At 33.3% G+C, this 14,219-nt stretch overlaps 1 protein-coding gene across 6 annotated transcripts in view; it reads right to left on the bottom strand.

Moving 5' to 3' along the window:
- LOC106134440 (atrial natriuretic peptide receptor 1) overlaps nt 1–14,219 on the bottom strand; it is a 192,675-nt gene that overhangs the window by 18,893 nt on the left and 159,563 nt on the right. For all 6 annotated transcript variants that reach the window (XM_060950032.1, XM_060950031.1, XM_060950033.1 and 3 more), the window contains 3 exons: nt 10,407–10,545; nt 4,078–4,159; nt 1,381–1,504 (listed from right to left, as the gene is read on the bottom strand). In XM_060950032.1, coding sequence (XP_060806015.1) covers nt 1,381–1,504; nt 4,078–4,159; nt 10,407–10,545 — 345 coding nt within the window. The remainder of the gene's footprint in view (nt 1–1,380; nt 1,505–4,077; nt 4,160–10,406; nt 10,546–14,219) is intronic.

Genomic DNA, 14,219 nt, shown 5'->3' with positions numbered 1-14,219 from the left:
GTACATACATACTTTTATTCCTTGACCACGACGGACAGTGGACGAGTTTATTAATTTTTTTGTGGCACCTTACGGTATCCAAATCAATTTCAAATAAAAAAATAAAGGATCTTCCAATTCTATTTGAGTACCTATAAATAATTTAATAACTGGTTTTAAAGGGTTAACATACGGAACAACATTTCGTTATTTTACCATAAAAATACAATTAAGGAAAAAAATTATGTTTGCAGGATCTGAAGAAAATATATAACAATTTTCCTACACAACCTAAGGGTCGGGATTACGAAAGTATTTCCGTAGCTCCCAACATATTTTGCCACAAGGTATCCCACCTTTATTCAAATATTTTCCGTCAAGAAGATGTAGGTTCGTGCCCGAAGGGTTACAACTATTTATTTTCATTTACTTCCTGGGGTTTCGTATTAAATCCTTTTATTCCATCTCCCTCGTTTTTTTTTTGGAGATTTATTTTGCATATAATTTTTTGCGCTCGGATTATGTAGGAACGTTTCGCTCGTCTCATTATTTTGATTCCTCATTGCGTTCATGCTGGTTGCATGACAAGCAAGGATGTATGTATACTCTTGTGAGACACGAAAATATTTCAGAGACATTTTTCGTCTCGATGATGATTTATTTAGTCATATCAATCATACAAATAATGATTATAGCATCGGTGTCGATGGTCGAATCGGTAAAGGCAAAGGCATAGGTTCGAATCCCATCTCGGCGATGTACCAATGACTGCATTCGAAAGTTATGTACTTTAGTTTGAATACTATCTGATGCTCTTACGGCGAGGGAAAGCATCGTTAATAAAACTGCACATTCAGGAAACTGGATGTGCAACCATGATCGACCAATACGTACGTTAGGTTTACCTACAAAGATTAAACGCAGACGCAGGTCAGTCGGAGTCGCTTCGTGTAAAAGCCTGACTCACCCAATTCAAGGTCCATGGTCAAAGGCATACCACGGGCTCCTCTTCAGAGTGGTGAGGATGCAACCGGGACTTAAAGCTAGGAGGAAGAAGAATTAAACTAAACATAAAAATAAATATTATGTTTAGATATACAAGCAGAGTGTGAAAGGAAAGGTCGGATTGGGAAGGCTAGACGAATGTATCTTGATCAAATTAAGGACAGGAAGGAAGGTCAGGTCAAGAGTACCCGAAACCGCCGAGCTTGCATGAAGAGAGTTATGAATGTGGATGAAGCGAAGGAAGTATGCAGAGATCGTGGCAAGTGGAAAGATGTAGTCTCTGCCTACCCCTCCGCAAAAAAGAGGCGTGATTTTATGTATGTATACAAATAAAGTTACGACGTCACATGAACCTAAGTAAGCACGCCAAAACAATAATGAATGTAGGTCACTCACCCCGGCGCTGTACCTCCTCGCCAAGGAATGCATGCTGCCCCGGAGTTTCCCGCCTGGGTGCAGCACGTCAGTCCAGCTCACGCGCCAGGTCATCATGGCTATCTCCGCTTCCAGCTTGTAGTGCCTGGGGGACCGAGCTGTGGTTAATTTATGTCAAACTATATTGTGTCGTGTGATTCCCGGCATCATAACAATAAAAAATAGGACTGCTCCATCTCTTTCCCATGGATGTCGTAAAAGGTGACTAAGGGATAGGCTTACAAACTTGGGATTCTTTTTTTAGGCGATGGGCTAGCTGCCTCTTACTATTTGGATCTCAATTATATCATTAAGCCAAATAGCTGAACGTGGCCTTTCAGTCTTTTCAAGACTGTTGGCTCTGTCTACCCCGCAAGGGATATAGAAGTGACCATATGTATGTCTGTAATCTATATTATATTTAACGCAAATACCGACTATCAACGTACTATGAATATTATACTAGCCTTTACAAGAATATTGGCTACAGCACGGTTATTTTATTTCTACCATTAAGAGCCAAGAAGTGACAAAATCAAAAAACCTATTTCCAACATTACCTGAAACAGCAAATGTTTTAAGACAATCTAAATTGGATAAAGCATTAACCCTCGTCACATTACGAAGCACTTTACCATATGATATTTATGAGAGAAACTATTTTATATGCTGGTTAGGGTTAAATTTGAGAGAGATTGTTTAAGAGATAAATCAGCCTTTTCCACCGGAACTACTTGTATTAGTATTTCCTCATTGGCCAATTTAAACTGGTCTGTTTTACTAAAATTAAACTTTAATCTTTCTATTTACATCCCAATCCCAACATATATTATAAATGGGAAAGTACCAATATATATTTGTTGGTTTGTTTGTTGTCTCTTAAAGATATTTACGGAAGCAATGTTCTTGAAATTTAGGCAAGAGTAAGCTCTTAAACGGAAGAAGAAGAGCTTAATAAATTATCCATTTCTCTTACTCTTTTATTTCTCTACTTCAATAACGCTTCAAATCAAAATTAATTTCTGAAATGACTAGCGTTACTACAACGTATTTCTATAGTTTAATCACAACTCAATATAAATCATACGGATCTCGTTTCCAAGATATATTTGAAAGCAATATTTTTTTCCGATACATTAGTCCGTATTTGGTTTTCCGATAACAAAATAATACCAAAGAGAATATTCCGTAGTATACGAAAACGAATTCGGAAGACAGTGAGGTTAAACGCATAGAGTCGACATCCTTGATATCTGTAGACACGTGTATAATTCTCCATTACTATCTCATTATTATAATAAATTTAAAAAGTATGTAATTCTGTTCGTTAAGATTTCACAGCCTAGGCCGATTTTTAAAAAAAAACCAAATAAAACCATAAATGTTTTATCTGAAAATTTCTTGAGAAGAGAAGCCCAAGGTAGTAAAGTAAAAATCTTTCCAAATAATTGTTACTACTTTGCGATGAAGGTACTTTTAAGTATTTATACTCGTACTAAAAAAATAAAAAATACTAAATAAAGTAATACAACAATATATTCTATGCAAATATTACTAAATATATAACCTCATAAATTATTTATTTTTTCTTGAATACCGCTACTGAAACGTCATTTCTTTAATTCTAAAATATCTTTGTGAGTACCTATTTCTAGTTCAAAGAATTATTTATCGGTTTCTGTCTTTGAAACAAATAAGAAATAATACTTTTTGTTCAGCTAAAATGGAAACAGAGACACTTCTAATAAAATTTGGCCAAAAAACAAAAAAAACTGACCCTTGTCCCTTAAATTACTTATCCTTTTTCACATTCAATATAAAAATGTATTCATACACGGCTTTTTAAAAATATGCTCTCATATATTTAGAATATGGTATATACAACATTATTCTGATTATCTTTTGATAAGTACCTACTTTAATAAATACGAGTATTATACAGAAATGTTTTAATATTTCTATGAAATGTTACACAGAGCTGGAAGAAACCTAAAGTAATATAGATAACTTTTTCCTGAAAACTCCCACGACGAAGCCTCGAGCAAGTCTACTTTAAATCAAAGCAAAAAATATATGTATATTGCACTAACTGTTGTTGGCTATTTCATGTAAGGTACTCTGTAAAACCATAAATGTGTAAAAATTAACTAATTATGGTTAACCAATATCTTAGCCATATGTACTGCAAAGTTTCTTGAAAATCCGTTCAATAGTTTTTGCATAAATGAGTAACAAACACACACGCATTTATGCAATATTAGTTAGAAGTAGGGTTAGTATAATATCATAATTGTGTAATATACAATGTAAATGAAGCATTATTCAATTAGTTTTACGAAAGTATTATACCCTTTTTCCCTGCCTATGTTTCAGCATCTTCCAAAAATAAAATACATATATACATATAGTTACGTCTATATCCCTTGCGGGGTAGGCAGAGCAAACAGTCTCGAAAGACTGAAAGTCAAGTCCACGTTCAGTATGGCTTTATGGTGGAATTGAGACTCTAATAGTAACAGGTTCCTAGCCCATCGCCTACAAAAGAATCCCAAGTTAATAAGCCTTTTATGCAGTCATCTACGACTTCCATCGCCTACAAGAGAATCCCATGTTAATAAGTTTTTTATTTTATATAGTCATCTACGACTTTATAATAAAAAAATATACTATGCAAATTACCTGTATATGAAAACTGACAAGATGGCGAGCACGACCACTACTGAACTGAGGACTATACTGAGAATGGCGTACACTGGAAGAGCTGTAACAAAAGAAAAAATCACATAAAATCAACTTCAAGATGGTAAATCTAATAATTTTATGCTCATGTTGTAATGATGACGAATCCAGTATTTTTAAGATCGTTGGCTCAATCTTCCCCGTGAAAGATCAAGACGTGATTGCATAGGTAAACGTATACACATATATAATCATGTCTTTATCCCTTACGGGGTAGACAGAGTCAACAATCTCGCAAAGACTGAAAGGCCACGTTCAGCTGTTTGTCTTCGAATTAAATTGACTAATAACTTACACTATTTAAAATATTAGGTAGATATAGACTGAAACTACAAAAGTAATACAAACCACTTTCATCTATTTTTTCTTAATTTTTTAACAAATTGGAGACATTAGGTCTTTAAGCCTCTCATTCCCAAAGGACAATAAGGATTCTTATAAGTTACGGTATAAGTCTCTTAGAATTTAAACTTAATAATGAGATCAAGTCTTCAAAGCAAGAGTTTGCAAAACACATAAGCTGCTTAAACTAGTTACATGTCTGTCCTACATTTTAAACCAAACATAAAATAGACAGGTCTGCTGTTATTAAGTTAACAAATATTTCCTTATACCAAATGTAGTTAAAAGTTTTGGTAATATCCTCTTTTTTGCGAATACAATACGGATCCTTTTCGTAAGTTTTTGTTTGCTCCATAAATTTTCTGACAGAAGTTTTCTTTGTAAGATATGGCACAATGCGTTTGGCGTCTTCCCAATCTAAAAACTACGATAATGGTTTTGACTTCTTTGACCATACATACATCTCAACGCCTCTCTAAAGTGGTACCCATAGTATTGATAAAAGTTTAGAGATAATAAGAAGTTTTTTTTAACGTATGACAATCGTAATAAGATATTTTCTTGTAAATTAAACAAAGCAACAAAGATGATAATAAATATATTATTTCACACAGAAAAGAAAAGGTTGCTAGCCCATTCATGAATAATCTCAAGTTTATAAGCCTATCCCTAAATCGCCTTTTAAGACATACATGGGAACGAGATGGAGTGGTCTTATTCTTTTTTTATTAAATGGTGTGCCGGGAACCTCACGGCACAGAATACTATTTCGGGCTAAATGTATGTATTTATGTATAAATCCTGAATCCATCTGTGCAAATAAAAATCCTTTTAGTGGAAACTAAACGACACCTACGCTTGTATTGAGAGGCTCTCCTATCGCAGAGATAAACTGCTGGTATAGTGTTTCAAGAGTGTATATACAATTCAAGGGCAAAAGAAACACGAATAAGGGATTTGGTAAAGGTTTTTGTGAAAGCGAGATATAGTAAGATGAAAAATTTCTCACTAGAAAAAGGCTGGGTAAAGAAATATATTAGTTTTATTTTACTTAGACAATTGATATTAAACTATTGACTATGTTATCGTGGATTAACGAGTTTAGCCACGTAAATTAACCCTAATTAATTTAGAATTCTAATAATATTCTTATAGGCGATGTGCTAGCGACCTGTCACTACTTGACCCTCAATTATATCATTAAGCCTTGCAGCTGAACGTGGCATGTCAGTCTTTTGAAACTGCTGGCTCTGTCAACCCTATATATTCTATAATTCGATAATCTGAGCATCGGTAGTTGTGTGGTTAAGGTATATCCAACCGAGTTAAAAGAGGATGCCCTATCCAAGAGGAAAACTATGCATAGTATCGGATACCAATTACTCTTTTCTTTATTACGTTAAGTTTATAGGATACGATTTTGATAAATAAAGTTTAGTAAGGAAGATCCAAACTAGGGGGTTCCACTGCAAAATTAGGGTTCAGACAATAGGTAGTTGCTTCGTGGTATAAAAGGACTGTGATGCCTCGAATTTGGGTTTTAGTTTCACAACCTTCTAACAAAAATAAGACTGAAAGAGATATCAATGAATAAATGTTTTATACGGAAACGCGAGGACGTGCGATATGAACAGAGCTTAACGTGGATTGTCGAATTGGCTCGGCGATGTTTTCAGGAGTGGCGTCTTGAGCGCGCAGACATCATTCTTACATACATACATACTCGTACATATGGTCACGCCTAAAAGAAGAGTCCCAAGTTTATAAGCCTATCCCTTAGTCGCCTTTTAGTATTAGGTACAATTCGATTTTAATTATGTGACGTCAGTTAGTGATACCTTGTATCCAATTTTGATAGTAAATCAATTCTATTCTTATTATTAAAAAATAAGGCTTTTCTTGACTAAAAGTGAAACCAATATTCATCCAATACCGTTTACCCGTTCAAGCGGAAGGAGTGCAAACTTTTATAAGGAAGTAATATTAGCGTCATGTAAACCGTATATATAAATACTATAAACATCAGGAACCTTAAGCAATCAAATATACTGACTATTGCGACGTGATAAGGTGTAGTTCGTCTCGTAATTTATATCGTTCTATCGTCGTAGTGTTGTTTGTTCTTGCTAACTACTTCTTTTAATTAAAGTTGGAGATACCGGGAGCCAAGTGGATCTGCAGATGAAATACTCTAGTTTGGGACTAAGAAGATTAACTTCTTAATCGATAAGATAGTGTTTTGGAAGATAAGTCATTTTAAGAGAAAATAAAAATTTGTTATTTTTTAATCCCTGAAAATGTTTACTGAAAATCCCCAAATGTTACCCCTGAAATTTTGTCCCTTTTTATTACCAAAAATCATTATGATCGCTCTAGTACTTTTTGATTTTAAACGATACAAAAAAAAATCTTTTTTGTTATTAGTATAGATAACTTGAGGGGTTAATTTATTGCAATATTCCTTATTTAAAACCTTCGTCACTTTGAATCAAAGGCACCTTTACTTACAAATAGTAATAACTAAATGATATTATCTAAACCCATTGTATATAGATTGTATAAAGATATTTCCAAGGAAGCGAGTCACGTTATCACGTTTTTAGAGAAACGTATGGAGCGGAGACATGTTCTTTTTATAGCACAATGACTGTCGTTTCTTTGCACATTTATCTTGAAATGTGCAAAGTATTTGTGCATTTTTACCAAGGTATAAATAGAAATTTATTTCCCTTCCACGTGAGGCCAATTGTTAACATCTGTGCAATGATTTGTTTAAATAAAATTTATTCATTTATATTTGCTTTTAACACACTTCATTCTTTTTCGCATCTTGTTGTTATAAGAATGAAAGTTAGATAGTTAAAACTAACAATAAAAAAATAAGAAAGATATGAAATATGGTTTTCAAATGCACCAAAATCCACAAAACTTCTTTGATTCTTTTTAATATAGCTTTCAATTTTTCCAATATTTACAAATACCATACATTTGTTTTGATGATTGATAACTCTTGAATATAAACAAATCTTTGCTTTCAACTGAACGCTGGAAATCAGCCAATAAGATGAGCTTGTAAATAATTTTTTTAGGCGATCGGATTTTTCCAATTTTATATTTGCAACGTGTTGCAATAATATCAATTTCTGAACTGAGCTGAACATGGCCTATCAGTCTTTTGATTCTATTGTCTCTGTCAATTTCCTAGGAATAAAGAAGTGATTGTATGTCTGTATGTTCCTCCTGGCATCTTATCCGAATTGAAGACACGCTTGGGGAATAAAGAAAGTAGAGAAATAACAATAACTTCAGCTTCAGCTAATAAAGTTAACAGTTTCTTTTTTGGTAGATCTTTCTTCAGCATTATGCTGAGGGGGTACCCTTTTGGGAGCACCATACTACATGTTTCCTTTTTGCCTCTTTGTTAAGGTGTTTTATGAATAAATTCTTTTTACTTTTACTTTTTTTGCTTCTAAAGTGGCATTTAAAGCAATTTTGACATTGCGTACTAATCTTTCCCATCATCCTCCAAACGTTGGTGCTGCAGCGGGAATAAAACTCCACTTTATTCCATTAGAGGCTGCAAAATCTTCGACAGAGTTCGAATATAATTTTTTTAGTATTTGATTAGCTCCAACAAAGGCAGTTCCGTTGTCTGAAAAAATAGTATGAGGCTGTCCGCGACGTGCTATAAACCTCCTTAAAGCCATTATTGCTGAGTCTGATGATAGGCTGTAAACTATTATAAGGTAAAGTACTCTGCATGTAAGACAAGTAAGAAGTGCTACAAAGCGTTTGTAAAATAAGGCTTTGATAAATCATATACACGTTTGAATTGAGTCCAGTCAAGACAATTTCCATAGAATGGTATTAAATTTGTTTTATACTCTTTTTCTGCTTTGACTGGTTTATTATATATTATTACTGGTTTATTATTTATAATATATAAATTATCACCATTGTGAATGATCTGCAGTACATTTAGTAATCTCATCACGGTAGCAGTATTTTTATGATCAATTTGTTTAATTTGGAGTGATTGAGTCTTGTGGCTATTGCCTCTGTAAGTCCCGTAAGTGATTAGACGTGTAATACATATTTTTCTCTTAAGGATTTAACATTTCCCTTTACAAATATGACACAGTCAGCGAAGTCATCTAAGGGTCGGACTAAAATATCTTACACGTCATAATAATGTCAGATCAGACATATAATAAGTCATAACATTGAGAACAAATGGGTTTTTGATGTGAATATTAAGAGGAAATATCTGGAATATTTTCTCTGTTATCTTTTATATATCTTCAAAATAATGTACGTTAGGATGCGGAAATGGAGTAATGATGATTTGATGATGGTTATTTACAAATAAACTTTGAACCTGCAATGGCAGTCATTGCAGGTTCAAAGTATATTTGTAAATACTTTATTGCATTGAAAGATCAACGAAGCGATATTAAACATAATTCACAATAAGGCAAGTTGTAACTAAGTGAAATTTCTTTCAGCCAACCTTAAAATTAAAAGACAGTAAATAAATTAGCCATACAATTGAACGTGACCTTACAACATTTAGATTACATACATACATATATATGGTCACGTCTATTTCCCTTGCGGGGTAGACAGAGCCAACGGCCTTGAAAAGACTGAATGGCCACGTTCAGCTTTTTGGCTTTATGATAGAATTGAGATTTAAATAGTGACAGGTTACTAGCCCATTGCCTTAAAAAGAATCCTAAGTTTGTAAGCCTATCCCTCAGTCGCCTTTCACGACATCCATGGGAAAGAGATGGAGTGGTCCTATTCTTTTTTGAATTGGTGCCGCGAACCACACATCTTAAGATTCTCTATCTGTAAGGGGGTAAAGACGTGATTGTAATATATATGTATGTATATTAAAGAATAAAGATAAGAAAATGATTGTATTATATGACGGAATGTAGACTTGATGGGGTATAGACGAAAAGCAACCTTATAGATAAATAGCATGGTACATTTTAAGAAAGAATTTCTTGAAATACATTATCTTACCATGTGAAAATATAAGGAATTTTAGTACGATACGAGATACCCGATGTCTGTGTAATATAGAAGTTGTTACAGCGTGAAATTAGTTTTTATTATAAGGATAATAGCGGTTATATGATTTTGGTGTATATTTCAAATATTCCACGGAATCCCTCTGGTAAAAATTCTACAGATTAATTTCTTAAATAGTAAGATCTATTTTGGCATACATACATATAATCACGTCTATATCTCTTGCGGGGTAGGCAGAGCCAACAGTCTTGAAATGACTGATAGCTCCGCGCCACGTTCAGCTGTTTGGCTTAATAATAGAATTGTCTACTTTAATCTGTTCTTTATTTTTTTTTAATATAAGTGGCGTTTTTTTTTTTTATTTGTTAATGATCTTCCGTTGAAACGATTCTTATAAATGATTTTTTAATCAATGCCGTGTGGTTCCCGGCACCAATATAAAAATGCATAGGACCACTCCATCTCATTTCTCATGGATGTCGTAAAAAGTGACTAAGGGATAGGCTTATAAACTTGGGATTCTTATTCTGGTCAGTGGGCTAGCAACCTGTCACTGTTTGAATCTCAATTCTATCATAAAGCCAAATAGCTGAACGTGGCTTAACAGTCTCTTCAAGTCTGTTGGCTCGGTCTACCCCTCAAGGGATATAGACGTGACCATATATACTACAAAGGATTGTACATATGTTTATCAATAAAACCGCCATTTTCGGTACCATTTAAATATCTTCATTGCTAGACATTTTATTTTACTGCAAAACAATATTTAAAATCATAAAAAATATTTAAACAGTATAGAACATTGAAAAAAAAAATATCATTGTTTGAAGCGTAATTTATGAGATGGGTACTAAAATACTTTTAATTTTTTAAAAAAGAACACTTACAATTGTCAGGGCACAGGGCGCCATCGAAGCCGCACTCGGGGGTGTCTGGTGGTGGGGTGAGCCTCCCCCCGGCCCAGTGGATGGGGCGGTCCGGGATGAACTGGAGCGAGGAGTTGGCTGCTACGTACGTCGCGACCACCTGAGGATTTAAAAGGTTGGTGAATTTCTGATATGTGTGTGTCTATTTAAAAAAAATAGTTTTTTTTTTTTAGAAGTTGTAAATTGTCATTTCTTCAGTTTGCAAATTTCAGTTTTTAAAGATAACGTATGTGGCTACCATATGAGTGTTAAAAGTGATTGGTAAATTTATTATAAGTGTGCCTTTTTAAATTTTATTGAAATTAGTTGATGGTTTCTTTTTTATCTGTGAAGTATTGTCATGTCTTGTGTTTATTTCTCGGTTTGAAAAGAAAAATCATTGCTTTATTTTACAAATATTAGAATGTTTATTAAAAAAGGTGTGTGGATTTCTTTCTTTTTTTTTACTACGCTTTTATTAGCTTGGGTTGTATGTATGTATGTATGTAACGGAATCTTTGAGCTTAATTTTCACTGATTTCTAAACGTCTGATCAACTTGAAACTTTGCACACGTATCAAGGACCGATGACAATGCAATATTTTGATAAGAGTTTCTCATTATCCTTATTAAAACTGCCAGGATTAATAAATTCATTTTTAGATCCTTCGTATGAGAGTAAGAGAGACAGAGATAGCACCAGTGCCAGTAATCTCCATACAAGAAACCAAGAAGTTCTGACGTATAAGGAGTCCAAAAAGAGATGTAATATATTTCCATATAATGTTACTATTAACCTGAGGCTTTTTTATTTCATCGCATCGCTCCATTTAGAATTACCATTAGAAACAATAGTAGAATTAGTAGAATATTTTAAAACAATAAAAAATATATAAGTAATAAAACAAAAGTAATAAACGAAAATTGAACAACTAAATTTATAACAATACAAGAATAAAGTTACTACCTACAGAACTTTGCGATATTTAATACGTATTTAACATATTAATGCGATTCTTGAATTAACATTAGGTATCTTTTGCCTATTTATAATAGCAACACTGTTATACTCGTTTAAGAAATGAGTGACAGTTTATTTTTTGTTTGTCAAATAAGTTTTGCAGTAAGTTTTGAATTCGATTAGAAAACCTGTAAACTTTCTTTCTGTTTTTTTATACCGGTGCCTGTGTATTTACCTATTTGCACTTTAGTTTTGTGCTGATAACTTGTCGTTATTTGTAGTTTGGAATCTTCCGTTGAGTCGAGCTTTGTTCTTCCGGATATTCGTGTGATTTTATCATCTGAGATTGGACTATGACTGTGTTCACTGTGTTGTGCAGATATTTTTTAGATAGGACTCCTGTAAAAAGTACCTGATTATTTGAGATAGGAGTCCCAAGTTTGTGTTTGTTTTTGTGAAAGACAGTTTTACAACGAAAGTGCCACGATGTCTTCAGATAAACATTGTTGCGTTCCTGGTTGTAAAGGCAGTGGAGGTATGTTTGAAATATTTTTGTTCCTGTATCAATCTGCCTCTTAATCTTGTGGTTTGATTCCTGGCAAGGCCACAATCGAAAATTATTGTTTGCTGGATAGTCAAAAATATTATTAACAGTGATTTATCACTATAAAATTCTTTTCAACTGGGTTTAACAATCATCATACATACATATAATCACGTCTATATCCCTTGCGGGGTAGACAGAGCCAACAGCCTTGTAAAGACTGATAGGCCACGTTCAGCTATTTGGCTTACAGATAGAATTGAGATTCAAATAGTGACAGGTCGCAAGCCCATCGCCTAAAAAAGAATCATCATTATGAGAATATTATGAGATTTAATCCAATCAGGCCACATATAACTTTAAGAAAGTTAGTTGTGAAAACCTCCGGCGATGGGCGCATGGTTGCAAAAGTCTTTTCTAGTATGATAGTTATACTAGAAGTGTTAACTTCCAAAAAATAATTGTTTAAAAAAACTAAAAAACTATGCGTTTTATTGCTAATTGAACTAAAAAATAGAAAATAAATAATAGTTTAAAAAAAAAACTAAAAAACTACGCTTTTATTGCTAATCAAACTAAAAAATAGAAAATAAAAATTAATGACAAAGGAATTATAAAACAGTAGTAGCAAGTCGAACAATCAGTTATAGTCAGCAAGCGTGGGGTGCATTTTACTTCATTTTCATAACTCTCTTGTCATAAATATATGCTAATAGAATGATTTTAATATTTACTACATCAAGCACCCCACGCTTTTTACTCAGATGTAAATTGTTTTGTTTATAAATTTAATTTTGTTATAATTTTAATCCGAGGTAATTGACTATAACTGATTGTTCGACTTGCTACTACTGTTTTATAATTCCTTTGTCATTAATTTTTATTTTCTATTTTTTAGTTTGATTAGCAATAAAAGCGTAGTTTTTTAGTTTTTTTTTTTAATAGTAAGTTCTACTTAGTCTCAAAATTCCCCAATTATTTTTTCTTTGAAGTAATTGCTAAATAGACTTAAAAAAGTACATCAATTTCTAATATACGTAGAAAACGCATTTTCCTTACGAAAATAGGAAATTCTTCACATACATTCGTTTTACCTGAGAATTTTGCGTCCAATTTAGTAAACCTATTACTGTGACCCGCCGAACAACAGCTGTTACTGATTCGTCTAACAAAAAGGAAAAAATATCGGAAATCACTTTTACTATTGAAACTAAACCAGAGAGCCTCCGATTGGTCGTCTGGTCACTTTGTCGCCATTATGGAGACTATCATATTCCTTCACTAGCTGTTGCCCGCGATTTTGTCTGCCCAAAAACGAAATAAAGCTGCCCCCTGTATCGCCCAATTAGTGCTGGTGGAGGAAAGAAATTTTTGTATATTTGTACTTACTTGTTTTTAAGTTTGATCGAGCCAAAAATATCAGTTAAAACCGCATTCAAATGCTAGCTATAATTTTCTAGTAATGCGGATACAAACATACATATAACCAGACAGATATTAAAAAAATCGAAACCGTTTTATCCTTTTTATTGATCATATAATTTCTCCTATAACGATTTTCTGCAATTATCTTTTAAGAACAGACATCGGTCAATTACGATTTTATTATATTGTTGAACTGACTGCAGAACAACAAACAAAGAATATTTTGTGTAACAAAATATCAGAAACTAGTTTTTGCAATGAAACACTGAACCAGACAAGACAGCCTCCGATAGGTCATCAGGTCACTTTGTCGCCATTACAGAGACAATATCGCATTTCCTAACAGAAATGACTGCAGAAAATGCGGGTTATGTTCATTGCGTCGTATCATAACAATAAAATGGAGGAAATAGCTGGCAAATTGAATACTTGCGTTGTTCTTCCTTGTAATATGATTACTATGTTTCATCTCAACTATCAAGGAACTAACATTTGCACTGGGCTTCGCTCGATTGGGAATTGTCAGAGGAAAGTAGTCTCCTGAAGATTCTATCTATATATGTGCCAAAAATCATCAATATAGGTCCAATAGTTACAATTACAAAAACAAAAATACATTTTTTTCTAGTTATAATATTAGAACGCTTTTTGAAACAGTTAAAACGAATCGATAACCCTTTTAATGCCAGATTGAATAAACTTTTTAGAACTGCTGAATATATTTTTACCACGTATGAACGTTTGCTTGAACTAAATAATTGCATTGATAAAAGGCTGCCTTTTGTGCATCGCTGACAAAAGCTTTCGTAGAATATAATATTGACATAGACCCCTCTTTCCCAGAAATCATTATTTGTTATAAGCG

This window comes from Amyelois transitella, chromosome 20 (assembly GCF_032362555.1).
Source record: "Amyelois transitella isolate CPQ chromosome 20, ilAmyTran1.1, whole genome shotgun sequence".
NCBI classification, from domain to species: domain Eukaryota; kingdom Metazoa; phylum Arthropoda; class Insecta; order Lepidoptera; family Pyralidae; genus Amyelois; species Amyelois transitella.
The sequence above is the reverse complement of the archived record's forward strand: the minus strand, read 5'-3'. Positions and strand labels throughout refer to the sequence as shown.